The following is a 25,417-nucleotide window of genomic DNA, read 5'->3' as shown; positions in this document are numbered from 1 at the left end:
TGGAACACAGAAGGAAAAGTATAATCAGTTCCACCCTTCCCATCCACTGAGTAATTTACTGCCTTATGCAGAAAGTCCAGTAGGAACATGTCAGTTTTAGTGGGTGATAACTGTAGACAATTTGCTGCCCTTTAGTAGTATCTGAAAATCTTTTGACTGCGGAAGGTGTTTCACATTGCCTAACTGTAGGGCTAGCCTTGCCCCTGTACCAGGTTTTTAAAGTTCCTACATTTAGGGGAATCTTTTCATATTGATTTGTCAGCCAATAGATTCTATGGAGGAATCCAGGGCCCATTCTAAACAATACAGTTTGTATGGGGTGCTAGTCAGCCAGACTTACAGGACCTAACACTCTCTAATTGTATATTTCAGGGGGAAACTGGTAGCTGTAGAGAAAATAGTTGTCAGTTGCTTTCCTTGCTATTACTAAACTTTTCATCAAGGAAGTCCAGAATTCATTGGAGCATAGTCAGAACACCCCTCCCCCTCAAAAAGGGAAAGCAAGCAAGCCCTGCACACTTTCCATAGATCACTGAATTACAGACTGCTATTGGCTTTTCTAGTGGAGATATGGTAGATGGATGTGAAGCACCATTTTAAAATAGGAGGTGCAGCTTCCATTCTGGTAACGAACAGGCAAGTGCATACTTAAATCACAAAACTACAATAGCAAAAATGCATATTCATCTTCCTGTTTGTGTTCTGTCCTGCACTACACATTTGACCCAAAATATAGCAAGAAAAGCTCAATGGCATTTTTTTCTTCTATCCTGTGAAAACAGAAAACTGCTATTTTTGGCACATAATACTCACATTCTTTATCTTCCTATTCATACAACTAAGCTTTCTTAGCTCCCCATGGAAAACTCTGTGCCTTATTATAGTTGATTCAGATATATCATGTAACTAAATACGCTGAACACACAAATAAAAATGACACCTTACAGAAAGAAATAAGCAATTTATCAGGGATTTAATAGATTTAGTATTATTACTGTGGTTCACAATAGAAAAAGGTTAAAAATATCAGGAGCTGTCACATTGTCTCAAGAAATACTAAGTTGACTCACACTGAAAGATCAAGAGAATAAGAAGGCTGAACAGCTAAATGTTCATAATGAAACAACTCTTCCTCTTTTCTCCCTCACCAGCCAACAGCTAACATCATCAGCCTCTCAAGCCAGGGCTTCAATAGCACCTCAGCCCACTCCACCAGTTAGAAAAGGTAAAGACTACATCCACAACTATAGAATGGCACAGGTGAATTCCCTTTGATTCTGGGGGCACGGCTCAGGGATTGTACACATGAGTCAATGCCTGACATCCTTCGTGGCACGACCACAAGGCTTGAGGGCTGTTGCCAGTTCTAGTAGACAGTTTCAAACTAGATGGATTAAGGATTTCTCAAGTCTAAAGCAGCTCCGGGTAGCCCTTCCTTCCCCTTATAGCCTCCTAATTCACTGCATTGCCTACTTAATTGTAGGCAATACTCTTGTGGGTAAGATATATTTTCAAAGGTAAAGTAAGAACAGGGGCTTTTCCCCAGAAGCTACAGAGTATGTGCCCAGATTTGAAATTTACAGCTACACTAAACAGCTCATAAAAGCACAAAAAAATCTTAATACCAATTTGGAAATGTTGGGTGTTTCTTAAGTAAAACTGTTTAGAACTTCTATTCAGTTCCTTTTAACATGCTCATGCCAAAGTTTAACTGCACTTATGCAAACCAGGCAATTAAGAAGTTAGCTAGTGACAGCGCCAAGCATCAATACCTTCCTCAATTATTGTTATTACTATTTTTAAGTACAAGTAAAAAAAGGTGAGTTATAGGAGACAACAGGTGAGATAATTCATCATTTTGTAATAATGACATGAAGGAAAAGGTAGAATTGGCAGTACACAAACAAAAGGAATACAAATAAGTTAACTCTAAAATAAAAAACTCCCTCACATCTTTGTTATGTAGAATCAATAAGAAAAATCAATTGAAGAGAGGGGTAGGAATGTTATCAGTTTCTTGGCAGGTTGTAATCAGTAGCATGATTCACTTAGTTCAATGATTTTTTGAGATTTCTTCAGCAGGTCAAAATTATGATGCACTTGAAACAGCCAGTTTCTTCAGATGATCCATGAATACCTGCAGACTAACATCATCTGTTAGGATTGGAGCACCAGATTCCTGGAAAAAGAAGTTACATTTTAACACCAAAACCAAAGCTAATGTAACCAGTGGGGGCAAGGGTGGTGGTAACTGGACAAATTAAGTGCAATTAATCATAGAATACAAAGCTATCTAATTTAGCTCTACTAATCTATGTTACAATTTTTATTCTAATTTCTCACAGGCCTTATACTAGACAGACTTAACTAAATTTTTCTGGAAGGTTAGCTATGTTTGCTGTTTTGCTACAACACAGACTAAATTTTGCAGCCACTTAAAGACTACATTAATTACGGCGTAAGTTTTTGTCAACTAGAATCCACTGCAGATGTATTCAATGTAATTCTGTTGCAAGTATGTACACACTGATGGTAAGCAGAATGAATGCACCAGGATGGATAAAAATCAATGATTTTTTTTTAAAAAAATGTAAATCTGATTTTTAAAATTTGATTTTTTTTTAATTTAAAAATGATTTAAAAAAAAATTAAATCAGATTTTTTAAAATAAAATGTTTTTGGAGGAAAAATCTTTCTAAAGATAGTTTTCTATTTAAGTTACATTATAGTCCAAAGGATGGGACGCAGGTGGCGCTGTGGGTTAAACCACAGAGCCTAGGACTTGCCGATCGGCGATTTGAATCCCCGTGACGGGGTGAGCTTTAGTCCTAAGAAAGCCAATTGGTACCCCTATATACTATCATCATCTACAATTCTGAAAGGGTCCACTTCTGGCCTTAATACTTACACACTGATACTAAGCATTTTTGCTTGGAAGTAAGTGCCAACAAATTCAACGGAACTAACTGTAGATCTACTCGACTCCAACCCCATTGGCCCCAATAGTATGTCCAATAGCCAATGATGATTTAAGCTGGAGTCAGTTATCATCCAGAGGACCACAGGTTCCTCATTACTGATGTACACTATATTTGATTCCCGCCCCCTCAAAACACTGCAGAATATCCTAGTTCCAATTTGTGTATTTTTATGTCACACTTCTTACAGCATATTGGCTGTCCCACAGCAACTGGAAGACTGGATGAAAGGGGATGAAAACCAAGCCTCCTGAATACCAAAAACAATGGCCACATCACTACTCCCTGATTTTGATGTAGTAAATTAAACTGTGAATACATATTCAGAATAAAAATATACACTTTAAACACAGGAGTAGGTATTTCATTACTTACTTGTCCCCATGCATAGAGATTATTATGAGTCTGCGAAGGATTCACTTTAGACAAGAGAAAGCGTGCCTATAAAAGCCAAAATGAGAAAGTTGGTTAGACATAATACAAAATGAAATCTCAAGCTTATCACTATATCCTAAATGTCCACGTGAATTTGTCAAGTGATTGCATGTACAGTGGTACCTCTGGTTACATACTTAATTCATTCCGGAGGTTCGTTCTTGACCTGAAACTGTTCTTAACCTGAAGCACCACTTTAGCTAATGGGGCCTCCCACTGCTGCTGCGCCGCAGCCACACGATTTCTGTTCTCATCCTAAAGCAAAGTTCTTAACCCAAGGTACTATTTCTGGGTTAGCAGAGTCTGTAACCTGAAGCGTATGTAACCTGAAGCTTATGTAACCCAAGGTACCACTGTATACTGCTCTTCTCAGCTCAAGATAAATAAAAAACAGGGAACTTTCACAGAAGAGGAACTTGGAAGGAAGGAAGAATTCTGCCACTACAAAAAACTAGTCTGCTGATTTTAATAGTTCAAATGGTTACTGGCATATTTCAAGTAAATGATTAGAAAGAAGTAATACACATTTGTTTGGGCGATGACATCTCTCGAGTATGAAATCAGAGTTAAAATGATACATGCCTTCAACTATAGATGACTGTAATGTGCTCAAGATGTTTGGGAGTTTCTCTTAGCTCAAAAGGCAGCAGTCTGCTTACTGAAAAAGCAAGCTAATGGCTGCCTTTCGAGCTAAGAGAAACTGCCAAGCATCTTACGCACATTACAAAGCAGCACACCAAGCCAGCCCAGCTGTTTACTCTGAGATTCCCTGTTGCAATGGGCAGGATACAACTTACTGATGAGCTTGTGTTTCTGGACCGTCCAATAGATATTTATCCTGATTGACTGATTGATTGATTGATTGATTGTGTGCTACATTGAGGGCTCTCTACACCCATGTTTGGACAGAAACCTTAAAATAAATTACAGTGGTGCCTTGCAAGACGAAATGAATCCGTTCCGCGAGTCTCTTCGTCTTGCGGTTTTTTCGTCTTGCGAAGCACGGCTATTAGCGGCTTAGCAGCTATTAGCGGCTTAGCGGCTATTAATGGCTTAGCGGCTATTAATGGCTTAGCGGCTTTAAGAAAAAGGAAACAAACTCGCAAGAACTCGCAAGACGTTTCGTCTTGCGAAGCAAGCCCATAGGGAAATTCATCTTGCGAAGCACTTCAAAAAACAGAAAACTCTTTCGTCTAGCGAGTTTTTCGTCTTGCGAGGCATTCGTCTTGCGGGGCACCACTGTACCGGTATATCCCAATGAAAAATGTAGAAGTTCACAGGATAAGAATACCTGTTATTTTATTTAACCTCAACACTGGATAGCTCAGTCAGGTAGGACATGAGACTCTTGATCTCAGGGTTGTGGATTCGAGTCCCACATTGGGCAAAGATTCCTGCATTGCATATCTGGCATATGAGATTACATTATGAGGCATCTTGCCTTTGTTGGTTGAAGGAATGGATGACATTAGAGAATTCACATATTTTAGACTTAGAAGGTCATGATAATATTTTTGGGTAGCACCCTTATTTATGGTACTAAAAGGTGAAAGTTCATAAAGGATTTACAAACCATATAATTATGAAAAATTTGTACAGAGTATGGGATAAAGTTTATTAGAGGTAAGAACACCATTTTGGCTCTCACTTCTGGAAGCTATAGCGGTAAAGAAAAAGAATATGGTAGAAGTGTGGACAACTTATAGAAATTTATTAAAACGAGCGAGGAGAGTATAAATTAAATGAATTTAAAGAATTATCTGGGAAATTAACAACATGGTTACAATGTCATCATCTGAATAAAGTATCTTAAAAAGATTGGAGTGTAATGTAAAAGTGTTGTCTAAAATGTATAAAACATTGGAATGGGAGACAAAGGATGAGCAAGCAAAATCCTCAAAGATACACTGCGCACAGATATTGGTCATAGATATAGAAGCATGGGAACAATTGTGGAATTTGGATATAAAATTTACAGCATGCTATGGTTTAAGAGAAAATTATGTGAAAATTATATATCGTTGATATCTAATACCAAAATGGCAAGAATGTATAAATTTAAATCAAACAAATGTTGGAAATTTGAAGGGAAAAAGGTTCTTTTTATCATATGTGGTGGTATTGTAGTAAGGTTAAAGCTTACTGGGGAATGATATATAGTGAATTGAAAAAGATGTTCAAAATAACTTTTATTAAAAAAACCCAGAAGCTTTTCTTTTGGGAATTATAGGGACAGAACTACTTAAATTGTATAGAAATTTATTTATGTATGCTACTACAGCAGCAAGAATGTTACTTGCCCAAAAATGCAGAAGCCCCAGTAAAGGAAGAATGGCTACAAAAACTTATGGAATATACAGAAATGGTGAAACTTACCAGAAGAATAAGAAATCAAGATAACAAACTTTTTATAAAAGAATGGAAATGGTTTATTGAATATTTACAGATAAATTGTAGACAGATAAAGACATTAGCAGGATTACTGTAATAACCTGCAGATTTATAAGAGTATATATTTATAGTAGATAATTAAAAGAGTAAGTTAAATGAATTTGGATACACAGAAGATATTAAAAAATACATTTAAGGAACCACAGAAAGAGGGGGAAGTCAAATTTTGGAATGTTAAATTGATTGTAAAACTAATGAAATGTATAAATTTGAAAAGTATGAATAAAAAACTAAATAATAATAAAGATTCCTGCATTGCAGAGGGTTGGACTATATGACCCCCATGGTCCCTTCAAACTCTATGATTTTATGTGGGGAGGAAAGCCCAACTATAAGATAGTAGAATGTAAACGTCTGGTACTAAATGAAGATGCAGAAGCTCTATTTAAGCAGTGGGGAATGCATAGTCAATTCCTTATTAAGCTATGAAGCAGACTGGGTGGCCTTGGGCAGGACTTCAGCTTTGATACAGTCATACCTCATGTTACATCCGCTTCATGTTACGTTCTTTCAGGTTATGTCCTGCGGCGACCCAGAAGTACCGGAAAGGGTTACTTCCAGGTTTCACCACTCGCGCATGCGCAGAAGCGCAAAAATGACACCACGCGAATGCACAGAAGCAGAGAATTGCAACCTGCGCATGCACAGATGCGCCGCTGCAGGTTGCACTCTTTTCATATTGTGAATGGGCCTCCGGAACGGATCCCGTTCGCAACCAGAGATACCACTGTACTAGCCCACACTACAGGATAGCTGTATAGAATCAGTGTTCTAAGGTTCCTGGAGGAATCTTAAAATAATCAACAGAACAGCCTGAGAGAATCAACAGATGAGCAAGAGGTACAAACTGTATCAAAACAAGTAACTCCCAGGAGTTGACATCCTAAGTACAGTATGACCAGTACAGTAACCTTTAGTGCACGAAAGAAACATACATTTTATAGCGTGGCTGTGGTACACACTTATTAATATGGCTGAAGATAAAACAAAATGCTTTCGGACTCTAAATGAACACTAGGTATCGGGACCTGTTCAAAATCCACTTCTACATATATTTCTGTTAAGTTTCATCACACACCTTTGTAATGCTCTGCCTTACCTGACTGCTTCCATGCTCCGTGTTAATGTAACGTGGCATTGGGAATCTTGTCTGCAGAATTTCTTGAGCATCATCCAGTGGAGCTTGCAGTAAGTGCTTGAAGTTTTCATATTCAGGCATATCTTGATAGCCAGCTTTACGCCACTGGGCAATAGTCTGAAAGGAAAGAGAATGAGGGATTAAAGTATTTCAACTTTTATTATTAGGTACTGACGGACAAGCCTGTTTTTGCTTCGTAATCTATGATTTGTGTTAGTGCAGAATCTTCATCTCACCTTGTTCAGACATAAAGGAGAAGCAAGATGTTTGGAATGGGGCCCTGTGCAGTCCCAGGCCCACATGATTCACATGGGAGCACGATCCAGAAGTGGCACGTCCCAGTTTTGCAATGGGACATGTTGGAGAGTATGGTGGCACCATTCACATAACAAAAACTACCACAAAGATATCAACATTTGCAAAAGTAGGGGGTCCATGGCTTGGCTTTTGAAAAACAGGAGGTCCACTTCCGGTGCAGCCGCCATGGCAAACAGTGGATCCCACAATAGTGGATGTCAGCCGTGCAGTTAATTAAGGATAATCTGGGAGTAATTATCCTTGCAAGCCCCACACCAGGGTCGGGGGGGGGGGAGAACTTTCACTCGCGGATCATCCAATAACTGCCTCTTGCTCCGATGGAATGTGGGGGCACGGATGCAGAGTACATAGCACTGCACGTATTGGAAACTCCCCAAGATGGATCTGAATTTGGACTTAAACAGACGTGTTCTGGATGAAGGAGAAAGATAACTTGCTAAATGAATCAGCCACTGAGTGCCAAAGTTTTGATCTGGAGAGGACTCTCATCGTAATTGGAATGCTATGTAAGTGAAGGGGAGCCTTTCTTCTCTTTTTACATTATATTTACATTATATTTGCTGGGCTATGATTCGACAAGGCTTCATTGAAGAAGAATCAATTACTAATGGAATGAAATTATTAATGGATTATAACTATATATGGAATGCAAGAGGGATTCAACAAGAACTTATAATTTTCCTTACGGAGTACTTGAAAGAATAGACTGTGTGAAATACTGTGATGACTTGTGACATTGCCTACTAAAGAGGGCTCTAATTCTGATTTATTATGGTTTTGGCAAGACACCAGCCTGTTAGAAGGTTGGAACAGTTCAAAGGAGACAAATGCTGGAAGTAAGCCAGGAGTCACGGCTGGATGCTGGAGTGCTTTCAGTTTTGGAGAGGCAAAATGGAGAAACTGTGGCGTAATAAGAAATAAGTCCTCGAAGGAGGGGCAATGTTGAAGAGGATTGATTACAACACAAAGGAAAAGAAGAATGTAAGCAAATATTTCACACACAAAAATACAAGATATAAATTCCCTCTGCAACTTAATGGCTATGGATTTGTTAAATATGAACAAAAGTCATCACACCAGTGGCTGCTAAAACAACGGATTAAGATCGGAATTGTGGTATTTGGACTATAAGAGAATTGGAGCAGGACCAAGGAATAACATCAGCTCCTGATAGCTGGAACACGGGAAGTCATCCAAAAACATTGAATTCAGGACTGATTAATTGGCTCTTTTGATTGCATTATGATTTAGTATGATTTGGTATTGTATTAATGTGGCCTCCAATGGACTGTTATTAATGAAAAGTTAATTTTAAAATTTTAGAAAGAAAAAAGAAAAACAGGAGGTCCACAGTACTTGGCTAACCACTGCTATAGAACATATTTCCTTTTCATAAAGGCCTGCTTTAACTGTGGTTTGGCATTATGCCTAAGCCAAAAACATTGATTAAACACACACCCCACTCACCAAATTGTAAAGGCACAAGGCAAGAGCATCTGGGAAAACAAACAAGAATATGGATCCCAGAATAATTATCCAATAAAGTCGTACCTTGGAAATGAAATGAAATCCATTCTGGAAGTCCATTCAACTTCCAAAACATTCAGAAACCAAAGTGTGGCTTCTGATTGGCTGCATGAAGCTCCTGCAGCCAATTGGAAGCTGCAGAAGCCCTGTTGGACGTTCAGCTTTCAAAAATAGTTCGCAAACCAGAATAGTCACTTCTGGGTTTGCGGGATTCAGGAGCCAGAACGTTCGAGAACGAAGCTGTTCAAAAACCAAGGTACGACTGTACATAAAAGATAATAAAATAGACAATATATTTTCAGGAGCTTGTTAAACTTTTTAGCACCTCACAGGAAGCATTCAGTTTCAACAAAAGGTTATCAGCACATTACCTCACCAAGGTAGATAACAATCTGGAAAAAAGAATCCATCAGGAGGATCCTATCGGCAAGAATGCTGCTGCTATCCAAAAGTACAGGCTAGAAGCAGAAGAAAAGGAAAAAAATAATCACATTAATCTTATTACAAAAGTGAAGTGGAGTATAGCTTTTGTAAAACCTCAACTTTCAAACAACAAAACTAAACAGAAAATAGACAGATTCTCAAACAACTTCCCTCCACCCAAAGAGGAAATCAATTACATATTTTTTAACATAGCATCTTTTACTTCTACCAAATATTAATAGCTACCGTATTTTTCGCTCCATAAGACGCACCTGACCATAATACGCACACAGTTTTTAGAGAAGGAATGCAAGAAAAAAATATTCTTTAAAGGGAGTGCTGAGCACAGCCTGAATGCATCCCAGGCTCTGCTCAGCGCTCCCTTTCACGAGGAGGGGAAAAGCCCCCAGGAGCCACACACACGCTCCACACGGCTCTTTAAAGGGAGCGCTGAGCAGAGCCTCCCGCCTGCATTCGCTCCATAAGGTGCACAAACATTTCCCCTTACTTTTTAGGAGGGAAAAAGTGCGTTTTATGGAGCGAAAAATACGGTACTTCTCAATATTATGCTGGTATCTTCTACTCAAATCAAGATATATAACTTCAGCACACTTATCAACTGTTAGTAGATATCAAAACCTCTGGACCCCACTATTTGAGGGGCGCAAATTCCTCACCCTGCCTTTTAAATACTATAACACAGATTTCATTTCATTAGAGTTTTTATTCTTCAGTAACTAAGAACAGAGAACAAATATTTTAGATCTTCTAACAATTCAGGATGCACATTTTCACCAAAATATACACACAGTAAGATTCTAAAAACAAACATTTTGATATTTGGGGGTCATTACTCCTAGCTTAACATGTGTCCCAAAATATACAGAAGTATCTACTATAACTTTGGTCTGAACAAAAGCAAATCACCTCAGGTGGTCCATAAAATGAATAAGAATAGAGTATAGGCTGGATCATGATGAGAGACTGAGTCAGATCCTGTCTGGCAAAGTTATGACGGTAATAGGAAGATTCATCTGGGCTGTTATTGAACACTTGAAGAAATGGAGATCGCCGCAAATGGAACATGAACTACATGGGACACAGAAAATGGTAGAGATTTTCAGTAGAATACCAATCAAAACTACTACCATAACATTTCCTCCTCTTTGTTTGCATTCAACTCTCTGAATTAAGTCAGTGAATGTCACACAAACACATCATTGTTTTAAGAATTTGTTTAATCATCATAAGAGTCTTGGAACCCCGCTGTTATCTCCTACCAATTGTTCTAATTTTTTTAAAGTTCCAAAAAATATCCTCTTACCTGGGGATACAAAGAGAATGAATCAGACAATCTGAAAGAATTTGGGTCATCTTTGTTGTATTGGCCAAACTTCTGACACTGTTGGAGATATATAGTAATAAAACCTTAAATGTTTTAAACAGTATAATGTAACATAGCATAACATAACAAGAAAAGAAATAAATCACATCATATTACCAAGAAATTTGAAAAAGCATGTTTATTTCATCACATAATAGAATAAAATTTGTCACAGATGGATTTAGTAAAGCAGTTTAGTTTAAAATTACTAATGGAGAAACTGATCCTTAGATAATCAAGTGTTTATATCACATCAACTGCATAACATCAGGAGTGGGAAACCTGTTGCCCTCCAGATGTTGCTGGGACTGGTGATAGCTAGAATCCAATAACATCTGGAGGGCCACAGGTTCCCCATCCATGCTTTTCTGCTCACTCCTGGAAACTGTCACTCATTCTACAATAACAAAACACACAAGCTCAATTTAGACACCTGAGAATTTTACTTAGTGGCCTGGCTTTGAACTACCATCTCAGCTAGCAAGGCAAGATATGAACAAGCATTTTGCCTGTACTCAGTGCCCCTTTGCTCTTCCCTTTGTGAGAGCCACAATTAAGTCAAGAAATCTCCAGTTAACCACACTTTTTTGTTTCCTTTGAATCAGAAAATTATGGTTACTAGTTTTCGACAAGCCAGGATGTTAAACAATGGTTTGAAGCTTGTTAAGATCAGAAGTTGGGGGAACTTGGGTTAGTTTTAAATTATGATTAGTTCATATAAGCCAAGACCATACCATGGTTTAAAATCCTGGCTTGTTCATTGATCAAATTACAGATAGGTAGCCGTGTTGGTCTGCCATAGTCAAGACAAAATTAAAAAATTCCTTCCAGTAGCACCTTAAAGACCAACTAAGTTAGTTCTAGGTATGAGCTTTCGTGTGCATGCACACTTCTTCAGATACACTGAAACAGAAGTCACCAGACCCTTCTATATAGTGAGAAGGTGGGGAGGGGTATTACTCAGAAGGGTGGTGGGAATGGGTGACAGGCAGATAGCTGTGATGAGCCTCATTGATCAAAGTTTACTTTACGCGTACCAATTTATCACTGAGTTCAGATGTAATAGGAAATGCTGAATAGTTTAAAGGGGAAGGCCATTTCTTTTGCTCTCTTTGTGGCCATGCCAGAGGAAAAGAGATGAGGGGAATATGCAAGCCTGTGAGTTGTGTAGGCTTGTTCTTGTAATGTTAAATAGAGTTCAGAATTGTTTGAACTAGCCCAAGGTTTTAGATTTAGCCAATGGATTTGGAATGATTATTCAAATTTTGTTTCATACCAGCTGGGCTTTAAAAAAACCCCACAATCTGAAACATTTCCACCAGAATGCAGTCCAATCAGCTTAAACAATAATTGAGTCCTAAGATTACACAGGCTTACAATTAATTATACTCACAAGTCTGATTAGCTGCCTATCCAGCCATCGTAGGACATCAGGCCCTTCCTCTGATTCAGCTCTATAGACACCGAGTCGAGCCATCAGGACAGCGGCTGCTTCTTGGTCAAATGCAGCTTCTATGTGCTGCAGCTGACTCTGTGCATCTGCCCAACTAAAAACAGCAACAACTGGTACACATAGATTTTTGAAGATTAAAGGACACACCAAACTCCCTCCCAAATTCCTGAAAAAGTATGCACCCTGTATGAAGCAGCAACCAGTGGAGTAGCGTGGGGGGTGCAGGGGGGGCCGGCCGCACCGGGCGCAACATCTGGGGGTTAGGGTTAGGGATAGGGTTAGGGGGCGCAAATCCAGGGTTAGGGGGTGCAAATTACTTGCCTTGCCCCGGGTGCTGACAACCCACGCTATGCCACTGGCAGCAACACAATCTAAACAATATAAACATGAAGCCAATACACAGCCAAATATCACCAAGTTGTTCTCACTTTCTAGCAACTGTAGTCACACGAATGCGCCTCTGTGTGCTGGAATGCTGATAATGTGTAACAAACTGGACAGCCCCTCTGCCACCCTGAGGTATTGGTGCATTGTGCTGAAAACCAGACAAACAGAAGTTTCCTTTAGGATATTGTAAGGGCAGGTTGAAAACATCATGCAGTTACAAAATGAAAACAAAATAAAAGCAGTATGGCATACTCAAAATCAACAGTTTCTTAGAGCCACCAAAAAACAACAACATTATTGTGCAGGCCAAACTAATGAGAAATTGACTGCCAGTGTAATCTTATGAATGTTTATTCAGAAGTAAGACTCACTGAGCTCAATGAAACTTACTTCTAATAAGTGCTTAGGATTGCAGCTTAATCAAGTCTAATTAAGTACATTATGAGAAATAGTTAGAACAGGGTGGTGGCAACCCCCACTCAAAGAAAATAAGGGTGCAGCTTGGAATCATACTTTCTTAAACTTGAAGCATTGCTCAAAAAGAGCAGCTATAATTTCTGAATGGATAATTTGCTTGACTTGAATAGCAGAGTAAAAAATGTTTCATAATGTACATACAACGTTAAAGGCAAATAAATAAATAGGCAGGCTCACCTGGTTTACTACTTCAAAATAAATGGCTAGAGTTGTGGTGGGGTCAAGGCTACAAATCTTCCACTGGCATGTGCCACCAATCCCAAGTTCCTATAAGAGAATCCAAAATATTCAGATCTACTCTGAAACCCAAAACATCTGTTTATATTATGGCTACAAATATGAACCATAGCTCATCTTTGATCTTGCAGATTCATATGCCAGTTTAACCCCAATGAATTCAGTAGGGCTTGCTTATGAGTAGACATGCATTTGCTTGGACTGTTTACCCGCAAACACCCCCCCCCCAATCATTCTCACATAGTACCAACTTCCCATTTCAGCATAAGACAGCCTGCTAAATCATCTTCTCCCCACTTACAGAAGGCTCCCTCCAAAGCCCTCCAGCTGAGGGAGCCCCAATGCTTCTCTGGCTTGTGTGTTTGCCTCCTCGCAAGCAAGAGGGGTGGCCAATCTCTTTCCTCCCAGCGGATCATTCAGGAGAAAAGAGACCTGCTGCCCATCCAACTTGCTTGCGTGGAGGCAAACCAGCAGCCAGCCAGGCAGATGTGAGAGACTCCCTCTGCCTGGCTGAATGCGTGTTGCTGAACAAGCCCCACAGCCCTCCTGTTGACACATGAGACAGAGGGATGTGGCGCTGCTGTGTGCTTCTCAGCCAGTGGGCAAGCCACCTTATCCGTGCCTTGCGGAGCTGGGCCGCCTGAGGCTGCTGATGAGTGCTGGGCCCGGCAGCAGCATTAAGAAGACTCTGCACCGCCTAGCTGACTTCACTGGGAGGGAGGGTTCTGTCTTTCCTCCTGGGTGCAAGGAGCCTGCCAGGCTCCCTCTGAGAGGCTGCCTCCACCTTGCACAGGCACTTTCTCCAGGGAGAAAGTGGTAGTCTGCCCGACTCCTGTGCCAAGGTGGTGGCAGGTGAGGCAAGCACACTAAACTGCTGCTGCCCTGGCAAGGTGGCAGGGGTGTGTGTGTCTAACAGAACCCCCACCCTATCCCTGGCTTGCGACGGAGGTGAGTTGGGGGCACCTTTAAACTTCTCTATTGAGGGGCGCACACCCACACCTCTCAACAGAGAAGTCTAAGGGAGTCCCAGCCCCATTTCCACCTTGCACAAGCCAGAGGCAAGGAGAAGGCTGTCCCTTAGAATGAGTGAGTGAGTGAGTGCGTGAGTGAATGAATGAATCATTATTTGCGTCAGCCATTGGCCATAGTAATATAACAACAGTACGATATACAAAGAATAGAAATAAAAAGTCAATTATATAAAATACCGTATTTTTCGCCCTATAGGACGCACCTTTTCCCCTCAGAAATGAAGGGGAAATGTGTGTGCGCCCTATGGGGCAAATGCAGGCTTTCGCTGAAGCCTGGAGAGCCCCACAGCCAGCCCCACAAGCTCGGGGGACAGCCGGGAGGCGGAACGCCGCCATCCCGCTGTCCCCCGACCTGGTTTGGAGGCTGGCGGCGGGGAGAAGCCAGCTCCTCCCCGTCGCCAGCCCCGCAAGCTCGGGGGACAGTGGTAGAGGCACAGCGCGCCTTTCCCGCTGTCCCCCGACTTGGTTAGAAGACTGGCGGCGGGGAGAAGCTTGCTCCTCCCCATCGCCAGCCCCACAAGCTCGGGGGACAGCCCTGGGGGGGGAATAATTTTCCCCCCCTTTGTTTCTCCCCCCAAAAAACTAGGTGCGTCCTATGGGCCAGTGCGCCTTATGGGGCGAAAGATACGGTACATTTTAGGGTTTTGAATCAATAGTCAAATAGTGGGTCTTATTCCAATTGCCCCAGCTAAAAACCTTGAAAGCTGACAAATTGTGGCACTGCATTCAACAGTCTCCATTTCCTGCCTGACCTCCAAAAGCAGCAGTGCGAAACTGGGTAAGATCAGTCAGCGGCTCCCATCTAACAGGTAGGTGGAACATGATGTCAGGTGACCTGTTTTGCCCAGAGGGGCCTTCAGAAGCCCGTTTCAAAGCACTAGCTTGCCCAGTACTTTGAAAAGAGCTTCTCAAGATCCAATAATCAACTGATTGTAAGTGCCTGAATGTCCTCATTGGCTGAGACAGGCCATCTACCTGCTCCACACCTGACTTCATATATGATGTCAGATGTAGGACTGGTGGGTATGGCTTGGCTGAAATGAACCTGTGGGTCAAATGGGAAGACCTGCAGGCCGGAGGCTCTCCATCCCTGTCCTAAAGAATAAGATAAATCATACTGGGTAACAAATGTAGAGTATTGGCAACACACAATGTAGTATTAAAACACCACATGAAGGAAAGTGCAAAATAATAAAAAAACTGATAAAGAAATCAGCCAAATCTTTTCAATGAACTTATGCAAAAAACCAGTCAACACACCTAATTTTATAAGGGAACTCCTCAGCTCTCAAATCTGAGGCAACAAAAACATACTTTTTCCTTCTGGAAAAGAGGAACAACACACACACACACACACAGGTATGTAGGTATCACCCACATGCTCCTAGGAGCCTCGTACCTACGGGACCGCCTCTCCCGGTATGCCCCATGGAGAGCCTCAAGGTCGATAAATAGCAACACCCTGGAGGTCCCGGGCCCTAAGGAAGTCAGATTAGCCTCAACCAGAGCCAGGGCCTTTTCAACACTGGCTCCAGCCTGGTGGAACGCTCTGCCTTATGAGACCAGGGCCCTGCAGGATCTGATTTCTTTCCGCAGGGCCTGTAAGACAGAGTTGTTCCGCCTGGCCTTTGGCTTGGAGTCAATTTGATTCCCTCCCCCTCTTTCCTTTTTCTTTTCTCCTCCTGTGATGAGGCTGCATTTTAATGTTTTAATGTTGTATTTTAATCTTGTTTTTTAAGTTGTATTTCAATCAACTTGTTTTTATTATTGGTTGTTAGTCTTCCTGAGCCCGGTTAGTCTTCCTGAGCCTGGGGAGGGCCGGGTATTATTATTATTATTATTATTATTATTATTATTATTATTATTACTCTCCTCCTCCCTGAAGCAAAAATCCAAGGTGTAATGTGGCAGGCTGCAGTTTGGGGGGGGGGTTCTCCCACCCCCAGAATTGGATGCAAAGAACCTGAACATCCTACATCCTTTCAATGAAAGCCTTCTTCATATGGAACAAGATCAAACCACATGGCAGCCCTGATTTCAACTCTGCTACTCACAGCAACAAAAAGGCGGACAAATCCCCAACTCTCTACATCATTTTCTGTTGTACCTATAAGATAACCACTCACTAAAAACTGAGATGCTAAACTCCATTTTATGTTATGTATGATAGCATTTGTGTCATTGACATACCACCTAATTAACTTAAACAAACAGTAACCATACACACACTTACATTTTCAGAAACGCATGGCCCTTTTGCGTTTAGGGATACACATGGTCCAATTGCTCCACCAATCTTCAGCTCCCTAGAGGTCTAAAGTGAAAAGAAGGTTGAAGTAATCCTAAAGTAATAACAATTGTCCACTGGGTCCCTTGAAGTCCCCTGAGCAGCCACCCTGACCACAGCCTGATAAATCCTCCCCACAACACTCCTTGTTTTCAAATTGTGAATTCTGAAAAGTACAGAATGAGAAAGTGGAATTTTGAGGGGGGGAAATGAATAAAACAAGACAATGTCAAGATATGGAGAACCTCTCTGTTATGTAGGGCCATTACCCGCTATTACGTGAAAATGTTGTACACCACCCCATTGTGAATAAGGGATCTTGACTGAAGTTGGCAACTATATTATCAATTCCTCCAAAGTTAGGAGAGTGTAGCAGTAATACCTAACAAACTGTCCTGCAACTTCAAAATACAGTTGGTGTCTGCCACACTCACCTTCACTTCTAAAGAGGCCCCAAAAGCCATTTGGAATGCTCCACTGGGATCTTTGTTAAACACTCTCTGGAAAGTCTGCTTGAAAAGAGAGGTGTTGAAGGAGTCACCCATCGCCATATGACCCCTGAGAAAAGAATGTGTTACAGTGAAATACTGCTGCTGGGTTACAAAACATAAACCAACCATCCTTCTCACTCTCCTACTGAATTCAAACTTAAGTATATAGGTTTGTGGCCTTAGTTACGATTGAGTGTAATACTATTGTATGCAAAAGAAGAGGAACCCAGAAATTGGATTTATATACATGATAATGGCTGAAGTAAATAACTGCAATTATTTCCGTTCTCCCACTCAAAAAACCCTAGACTGAAAACCTGTCCCTCCTAGTCATCTAAAGAGACTGTGGACCAATCCAGAAATCTATCCCTTCTCTATGATGTGAAAACAGAGCAAGGCACACCCTCCCGTTAAGGACTGAGAACATACCCAGTAAGATTTGCACAACATTTCATCTCCAGAAGTCCAGTCTGATCAAGAGCACAGGCATAAATATCAATGCAGTGTCCATTGGTAGCTGCGCGATTAGCCAATGTCTCATAGTGCTAAGAAAACATAACAAACATTTTGAAGATATATTTTATTACCAATATGATTAAATATTATAATCCTAGAGCAACAGGGTGTCCTCCAGCTGTTGTTGGACCACAACTCCCATCGGGAATTTGATGGAATATGCAGTCCAACAAAAAGTTGTCCAAATTCAACAGGTAAACAATAGCATGGGAAACTATGGGATTCAGAGTGCCAAGCCCATTAAACCATGGGTGTCAAACTGAAATGTAACAACTACTGAGTTCCAAAGCTCTACATGAACATGAGCATGCATATGTTAGTACATAGATTCATGGAGTTGGAAGGTGCCCCTGCAATGCAGGAATCTAGTCCAACCCCTGCAATGCAGGAATATGCAGCTGTCCCTTATGGAGATCAAACCTGCAACACCACACTCTAACCAAGTGAGCTGCATGTGGCATAGCAAACCTGGAGGTCAGTTACCCCTAATTACTTTTGTTTGGGCGCAACTGATTACCCCCAAGTACTAAAATTTGTGAAACAACCATTGAGGCAGGACTGAAAACTACAGTCTTAGCAAAAACAACTAGGGGGAAGAGAAAGCAGCAAAAATCATGGTCTAAAAAGGAGCAGCTGGTACAACAGACATATGAAAATTTTTCATCCAGGACCTTTATTAGAGATTTCAGCCACTTCAGCTTGCATTAAAAACGATTTAGAAGATTATTCAAGAAGCATGCATCTGACTTAAACTGTCAGAACCCAAGGTGAACATTTCCATTCTGTTCAGAATGTTCATTCCATTCCATTCAGAAAAGCTCCTGAAACTACATATTTTGCTGGAAAGCCAGAATCCAGCAGACCCCTAACACAGAGAGAGTTTAAAGCAGAGACCAACTCTTACCTTCATAGCTTTTTTCATAAACCGGGCATTGTCTTTCTCTATATCATGCCAGGAACGGATGGGAGTTTTCAGCTCATCTCCCACCACCATGCCTGGCCCTTGAGTTGGTGGACCTCCTGTAAACAACATTATTCTGGCCCCAGTATTTGGAAATGTTCCCTTGGAGATGAGAAGAGAAGAAAACACACATGAAATATCAGCAGGCAATGTAGTCTGCAAAGGCAGTACAGTATATATCAACCACACTGGGGATTTTAGTTATTTTATTAAGAAAAAAAGAAATCAATTGAGCCTGACATTTTTATTAGGAAGAATAAGGACTGCTCATGCTCTTTTATCACTTTTCCAGCCTTATATTAAAATGGTGGAGAAAGTATTGCATACAGAAAGGATGCACTTTCAACACATCATTGTCAGATAGCAATCGCAAGTTATTACTTTTCATATATCACTATAAGCAATTCTAAAATATCTCATTTCCAAAGCAGTATTGAAGGAACACCATACGGCATTTTTTTAAAATTTAGGCATGTTCAACAATGCAAGTTTCAGATACTGAATGCAGTAAATAATTTTCACTTCCTTCCTCCACCAGTATAACAAAGATACCTCCAGTAATCCAACAGCAATCGACAAAGCTACTCCAGTGGATCGCAGGGGTCGCTTTCCCTGAGTTACTGGCCATGGGTCCCTTTGCAGTTGCCCTAGGAGATCTGTCAGGTTCATGTCAATTTTGTGAACGGGCTGCAAAAATCTACAGAAGTTCAGAATAAAAGTACACTGTGTTTTATTTTACAGAGAACAAACTTGATGTGTAAAGTTCTCAGGCTACTTGCATTCCTATCTTACTACTCAAATATCAGTAAATACAAGCAGAAGCAAGCTGGGCACTACAGGATACAAACTGTGCATATCAACCCAGACAGAACATACAAGATCACTTTTACATCCACACCTGCTCTAGCCTATGAAAGCTCATGCGTATCTGTTTGCTGGAGGACCCCAAGGGGATCAGCATGAGAACACAACAGCATATAACAGCATATAAAATTCCACATGATTGGGGGGGGGGAGACACACCCAACTGCACCACAATATATGAATCAGGTATCATTTTCAAATGAATCCATATGCCCTCAAAGTGTTAAATTATTGATCGTACTTTAATATAACATTTCATATGGTGATTTCCCATATTTTCAAACTGAAGATGCAAATTGGATAAAATTGCTAAAAGCTATTTTGACCATAGCTTTGCCCATCATAGCTCAGTCAGTGGAGCATAAGACTCTCAATCTCAGGGTTGTGGGTTTGAGCCCCACATTGGGCACTGCAGGGGACTGGACTAGATGACCCTCATAGACCTCCCAACTCTACAATTCTAAGATTCTGTAAATGCCACTTCTCTCCTAAATATATAAGAAAAGCAGCTGCTTCAAAATAGCCAAAAACAGACAAATTTGATCCATGCAAAGGAATCTATAGAGACAAGGATCTTTAGAAGTTCCATGCAAGCCAATCAACTACATCCTTTTAAATACAGTTTGCTTTGCAAAACTATATACCTGCTTGAAATAAGAGGTTGTTCCTGAGGCTGATGAGGTCTTCCTTGTTGAACAGGTGCTGCAGGCCTTGTAAGACCCAACATATCCTGACAATCAAAACACATATCAGAATTGGAGGAACCCAGAAGACTGCACTTTAAAATAATTTTTGAGGGGCAGACAAGGTTGGGTTAGGGGGTTTTATATAAAAGTTAAAGCAAAGCATACCTGTATTTGTTTTGAAGTTAGATCCTTAGTGCCTCTGAAAACATAACTTTTGGAAATGCCTTCACAGCTCAGTTCATGAACCTGTACCATTCTGCCGAAAGTTATCAACCCTACAAGAGCATCAGGAGGCAGCAAACTCAGAGACATCTGTAGGGACTCCTTCAAAGCTTGCAAGTCCTCCTCTTCCAAACATGTGTCCACCACATAAAGAAAGATCAGGGGTGTCTGAGGACCACGCTTGTGTGGAAGGAAAAACATTTATTTACCACATACAATAGAATACTTCCTTTTTTCCTTACAGAAAGCCATAGTCTAAACACTTTAAGATTACTGTCAAAGAGATACTAAAGTAAACAGAGTGGAGTTTCAAACACAGCATACAAAGGATTACCTGAACTATATATTCAATTGTGGAAAACTGTGGCATAAGCTCTGCTGGTTGATTCACTTCAGATATCCCTGCATATGCTGGAGGAAACTGGAGAAACACACCAAAGATTAGGACATACATCAAAATATGTCAAAGCTCACTTGTAATGCAACGTATATACAAGCAATTATATTTCAATAAAAAATGAGAATTTAATTACACATTCTACAAAAATGACAGCTGCCAATTTGGGATGAATTTCTGATTAAGCTGGAAATCAGGCTACAGGATTTGCAAACTAGCTCAAGTGGTTGGTCAAGGTAACTTACAAACTCAATTCAGACATCACACCAAATCATTATTAACACCAAACGTATGTACGGTTTAACATGACATCTGACTGACATGATTTGGAATGTGTTTGCAAATTATGGTTTGTGCAAACTCCTGGTCTGGCATGATGTATGAATTGACTATTGGAGATCAACGCTTCTTGAGCCCAGTGTGCTGAGCAGCTGGAATGAAAGCAGTCAAGCACCTCTAAAACACAGTTTTCCTATTGTAGGTTTAGAAGCTCAAGCTTCAGTTAAGGTTCTAAACTATGATTCTAAACTATGAACCAGAATTTGGTGCTATGTCTGCATTGAGCCACTGTCATTTGACTAATAAAGGCAACATGTAATGATGCACCTGGTTCATAAAGACAACCAAATGCATGGCAAATACTGATGACAGCTCAATAACAGAAACTAAAAGTTTTTATGCAGCATTTTTGTCAATGTCACTGGTCAAAGTTGTACATTCGCAGTACACATTAAAAAGGTGTACTGATCTGGGCAAATGGGAGAGTTAAGTTAGTGAAGATGTAACCCACCTGGTTTCGCTGAAAGCAGAAGTTACAAGCCCAAAGCTTGGCTCGGTAATCAACTTGACTGTAAAAAAGAAATAAAGTTGTTAAAATCCTTGTGATATATCAAACTTGCGCTTTAAAGGAATATATGTCAGGGTGCTCCATTTCTCTCTCAAATAATTGGTATTAGGTCTTTGATACATAGCCTCAAGGTAAACATATGACATAACAAAACTAATGATATTAAGAGAAAATTCCTACTACTGGCATTACCTCATAAAAGCCAACTTTAATCTCTTCATTTCAGTTGCTAGTAGCCAATAAGAGTACTTTCAATTAGTGCCAATTAGGCAAATGTACATTTTTTCAGCAAGTGGTTCCTCAACAAGGAGAGCTATTTTGACTGGCAAGTATGAAGGCATCTGTGTGTCCCTCCCTGGAGTGGGACACTTTTTCAGGCTTGCTGTTTGCCCTTTCATTTAACCTGTTAGCCTTTGGACAAGAGTAAGTACTGCCAGACCTGTTTCCTTACATTTGCTTTGTCTTAGAAAATAAATAGTATCCTTGTGACTCCAATGCCATACATACAATCAGTCAGTGTTTAGGTTTTGTGGGTGTGACAGGATTGTGCTTCTGCTTCTCTTGCCTACCATGCATGGATTCTTTCCCAATCCTCTCTAGCTAGATTCAGTGTTACTTGTGATCAGGGTTCTCCAATTACATTTAAAGAGAAAACGCAAAAGCCAGACTTTTTGTGGGGAAGCAATTTGCAAACAAGAAAAGGACAGAGAAAAAACACACTCAGTCCTATAATCCAATTATGAAACCACAGCTAACTGTGTATCTGTATTAGGCTTATTAAATTTATATAAAAAATATTGTGGTTCCAAGCTTACTTTTCAATCTGGAGCTCTAACTACAACACAATGGCCCAAATATCTACCTGGTGCAATTGTGTTGCCTAAGATAGTGTGTCTGGTTTCTAAGTTTTGACACTTCTCATGCATACTGCAGGGCTTACTTGTTTGAATGATTAAGGTTTGCATCGGAAACAGAGGCACCAACTCCTAGGCACAGAGTTGTCTTCGGCCCCCTCAATATTTGTTGGCAGGGTTCTAAGCCCCCAAATGTTGAGGAGCGGGAGAGGCCGAGCGTGGAGCAGAAGCAGTGTCCACCACTCAGGAGGAGCCACCAGCCACTGAAGCCACAAGGCTCTGGGCTCCATGCTCAACATCCTCCCGATGATGCACATGCGTTGTGTGTATGTCACATGCACGCAATGTGCGCCACACCTGTGACTTCACAGGTGTGCGACGCTGGGCCCCCTCAATACTGGGAGCAATACGGTGCCTCTGACCCAAAATAATATTCTCCCTTCTCTTAATATACTTTGGGTATGCCAACCCAGTTTTAACATTAATGGATCATGATACAATCTTAATGTATCACACAGGCTTGCCGATAGGACATGGAAGAATCTGCTATACTGTATGTTTAAATTACAAAACTCCAATTTAGGGCTTTCTTTACTCTAAGAAAAATGTGCAGTCTTGAGCTTTGCAGAATAAGGTCACTAACAAAATATGGCTCCACTGAAACAATAGATGTTAAAGAAAGTCATACCAAAGTGGATTAAGTACAGTTTTGCAAGTTGGTCTGCTGCATAATACTGGCTCATACTGGACAGGCGGCAGGTCTAATCTTTCTTTCAAAGGAGTTAGTAGACAGGCCAGTGGGACAACCATTCTTGTGGCCTCCAGTCGGCTGGAGGGCCATATGTTCCAGCTGAAACGCACCCCATCACGCTCTTCATTTTGCTGAATAAACTCCAGGTAAGTCGCCATAGAATAGCAATGTTTCTGCAAAGACAGACAACAAATTTGTTCACAACTATTCGGAGCCATAGATCCATAGTAGCAATTTGACAGGTGCTTAAGATTGCAATCTTAATCAGACTCACCAAGGAAATAGATCCCATTGAAATCAGCAAGGCTTACTTTTGAGTAATACTTGGTATCAGCTGGTGTCCAAACCAGTAGGGCATGCCATTTTAGGGGGAGGGGTGAAACTTAATTTTGGCAAATTTCTGCACTGAGGGGTCTTTAAAATATGTTTTTCATAGAACTGTAGAATCTTAAGAGTTGGAAGGGATCCCAAAGGTCATCTAGTCCCACCCCCTGCCAATGCAGGAATCTCAGCTAAAGCATCCGTGACAGATGGCCATCCAACCTCTGCTTAAAAACCTCCAAGGAAGGAGAGTCCACCACCTCTTGTGGGAGTCTGTTCCACTGCCAAACAGCTCTTACTCTTATTCCCAAATGTTTAGTCGGAATCTCCTGTCTTGCAACTTGAAGCCATTGGTTCGCGTCCTACCCTCCAGAGCAGAAGAAAACAAGCATGCTCCCTCCTCCATGTGACAGACCCTAAGATATTTGAAGATGGCTATCGTATCTCCTTTCAGTCTCCTCTTTTCCAGGCTAAACATACTCAGCCCCTGCAACCGTTCCTCATAAGGCTTACTTTCCAGACCCTGGATCATCTTGGTTGCCCTCCTCTGCACACGTTCCAGCTTGTCAACATCCAGCTTAAATTGTGGTGCCCAGAATTGGACACAGTATTCCAGGTGTGGTCTGACCAAGGCTGAATAGAGAGGTTCTATTACTTCCCTTGATCTGGACACTAGACTTCTCTTGATGAAGCCTAGAATAGTGTTTTTGCTGCTGCATCACACTGTTGACTCATGTTAAGCTTGTGGTCCACCAAGACCCCTAGATCCTTTTCACATGTACTGCTAGTAAACCAGATGTCCCCCTAGCCTATATTTATGCATCTGCCTAAGTGCAGAACCTTACATTTGTCCCTATTGAAATTAATTTTGTTAGCTTGTGTCCAGTTCTCCAATCTGATAGGGTCATGTTGAATTCTGATTCTGTCTTCTGCAGTATTAGCTATCCCTCCCAGTTTGGTGTCATCTGCAAATTTGATGAGCATCCCCTCAATTACTTCATCTAAATCATTTATAAAGACAACAACGGGCCTAGGACAGAACTTTTGGGTGTGAAGAATTTGAATCTACTGTTATTTTTGTGACTGGACAACATTTAACTTGGTAAGTCTATCTTTGATTAAAAAAACACACAAAGTGCTCAGGAAAAACCACAGAAACTTAATATTACTTTCTGAAAATGTCAGAGAATGTGGAATATATAACTGAAAGTACTTCAGTGTCATTTTTAATGATTTTCATGCAATCTTACACACAGGGGGGAGTTTTCAGTTGGAACTCACCAAGCATCAGTTCCGGCACCTCTCAGGTGGGTGCCATTGCCATTCTAAAAAAACACGGGAGGCATTCCAGCGAGTTCTGGCCTCTTTTTTTCCAGAAAATACTACTGCTTATACACATTTCGCTTAGCAAGCAAAACCAAATTATAATAATTTAACCAAAATAGCTTTTGAATTCCCAAGTCACGCTACAACTTTCTGGCACCCCTCATTTTTAGAATTTGAAAGCGGGAATATTCAATATACCCTAAATGTACTTTTACCTTTACTAGTTGAGAGAGCAGGTACAGTATGTCTTTTACAAGAGTAAATCATCTTTCTTCCACCCGCAACCCCCTCTGCACGTAGAAAGCTAGCAGGTAAAGGAGCAAGCGGCAATGGCCCGCGAGTTTTCTAGGCGCAGGGAGAAGGGGCCACGGAGGGGCTGCCCGCCTGAGGGCTCACGGGCTGCCGCGTCGGAGAGGAGGAGGAGGAGGACACGTAGGCCCCAAATGCCCGGCGCTGCCCGGTCCCGCCCCGCCCCGAGAGCCCAGGGACCCCGCCGTTAGGAGCGCCCGCCCCCCCCAGCCCCCGAAGGGCCAGGCCCTCGCCCCGGCGCCCCACCTGACAGCGCCAGCCTCGCTTCTCTCCCTTCCGCCGCTTGCAGCCCGTTTGGCGGAACCGCTGAAAGGACACCTCAGCGGCAGGCTGCCCGCAATTAAGA

General features: G+C 41.2%; 1 protein-coding gene and 1 long non-coding RNA gene across 3 annotated transcripts in view; one reads left to right on the top strand and one right to left on the bottom strand.

The window, feature by feature from the left end:
* Nucleotides 1-954: 954 nt before the first annotated feature.
* SEC23B (SEC23 homolog B, COPII coat complex component) lies at nucleotides 955-25,417 on the bottom strand. 2 transcript variants are annotated; one of them, XM_081872696.1, is made up of 20 exons: nucleotides 25,318-25,417; nucleotides 23,053-23,288; nucleotides 21,454-21,511; nucleotides 20,601-20,687; nucleotides 20,210-20,446; nucleotides 20,003-20,088; nucleotides 19,047-19,191; nucleotides 18,438-18,596; nucleotides 17,447-17,562; nucleotides 16,961-17,084; nucleotides 16,473-16,553; nucleotides 13,149-13,238; nucleotides 12,536-12,642; nucleotides 12,048-12,201; nucleotides 10,595-10,672; nucleotides 10,198-10,359; nucleotides 9,219-9,305; nucleotides 6,964-7,119; nucleotides 3,354-3,419; nucleotides 955-2,179 (listed from the first exon to the last, which is right to left on the bottom strand). In XM_081872696.1, the coding sequence occupies exons 2-20, from the start codon at nucleotides 23,271-23,273 to the stop codon at nucleotides 2,090-2,092; spliced, it is 2,304 nt and encodes a 767-aa protein (XP_081728822.1). In that variant the 5' UTR covers nucleotides 23,274-23,288; nucleotides 25,318-25,417; the 3' UTR covers nucleotides 955-2,089. The 2 variants fall into 2 exon arrangements, with proteins under 2 accessions (XP_081728822.1, XP_081728823.1); XM_081872697.1 differs by lacking the exon at nucleotides 25,318-25,417 and adding an exon at nucleotides 24,978-25,126.
* The window catches only part of LOC309347968, a 41,740-nt gene continuing 39,807 nt past the window's right edge, over nucleotides 23,485-25,417 (top strand). The window contains exon 1 of the long non-coding RNA XR_014159089.1: nucleotides 23,485-24,538. This is a non-coding gene — a long non-coding RNA (uncharacterized lncRNA). The remainder of the gene's footprint in view (nucleotides 24,539-25,417) is intronic.

The sequence above is a fragment of the Podarcis erhardii genome (assembly GCF_964252035.2).
Source record: "Podarcis erhardii genome assembly, chromosome: 8".
NCBI classification, from domain to species: Eukaryota; Metazoa; Chordata; class Lepidosauria; order Squamata; family Lacertidae; genus Podarcis; species Podarcis erhardii.
This window is presented reverse-complemented; position numbering and strand designations above follow the sequence as displayed.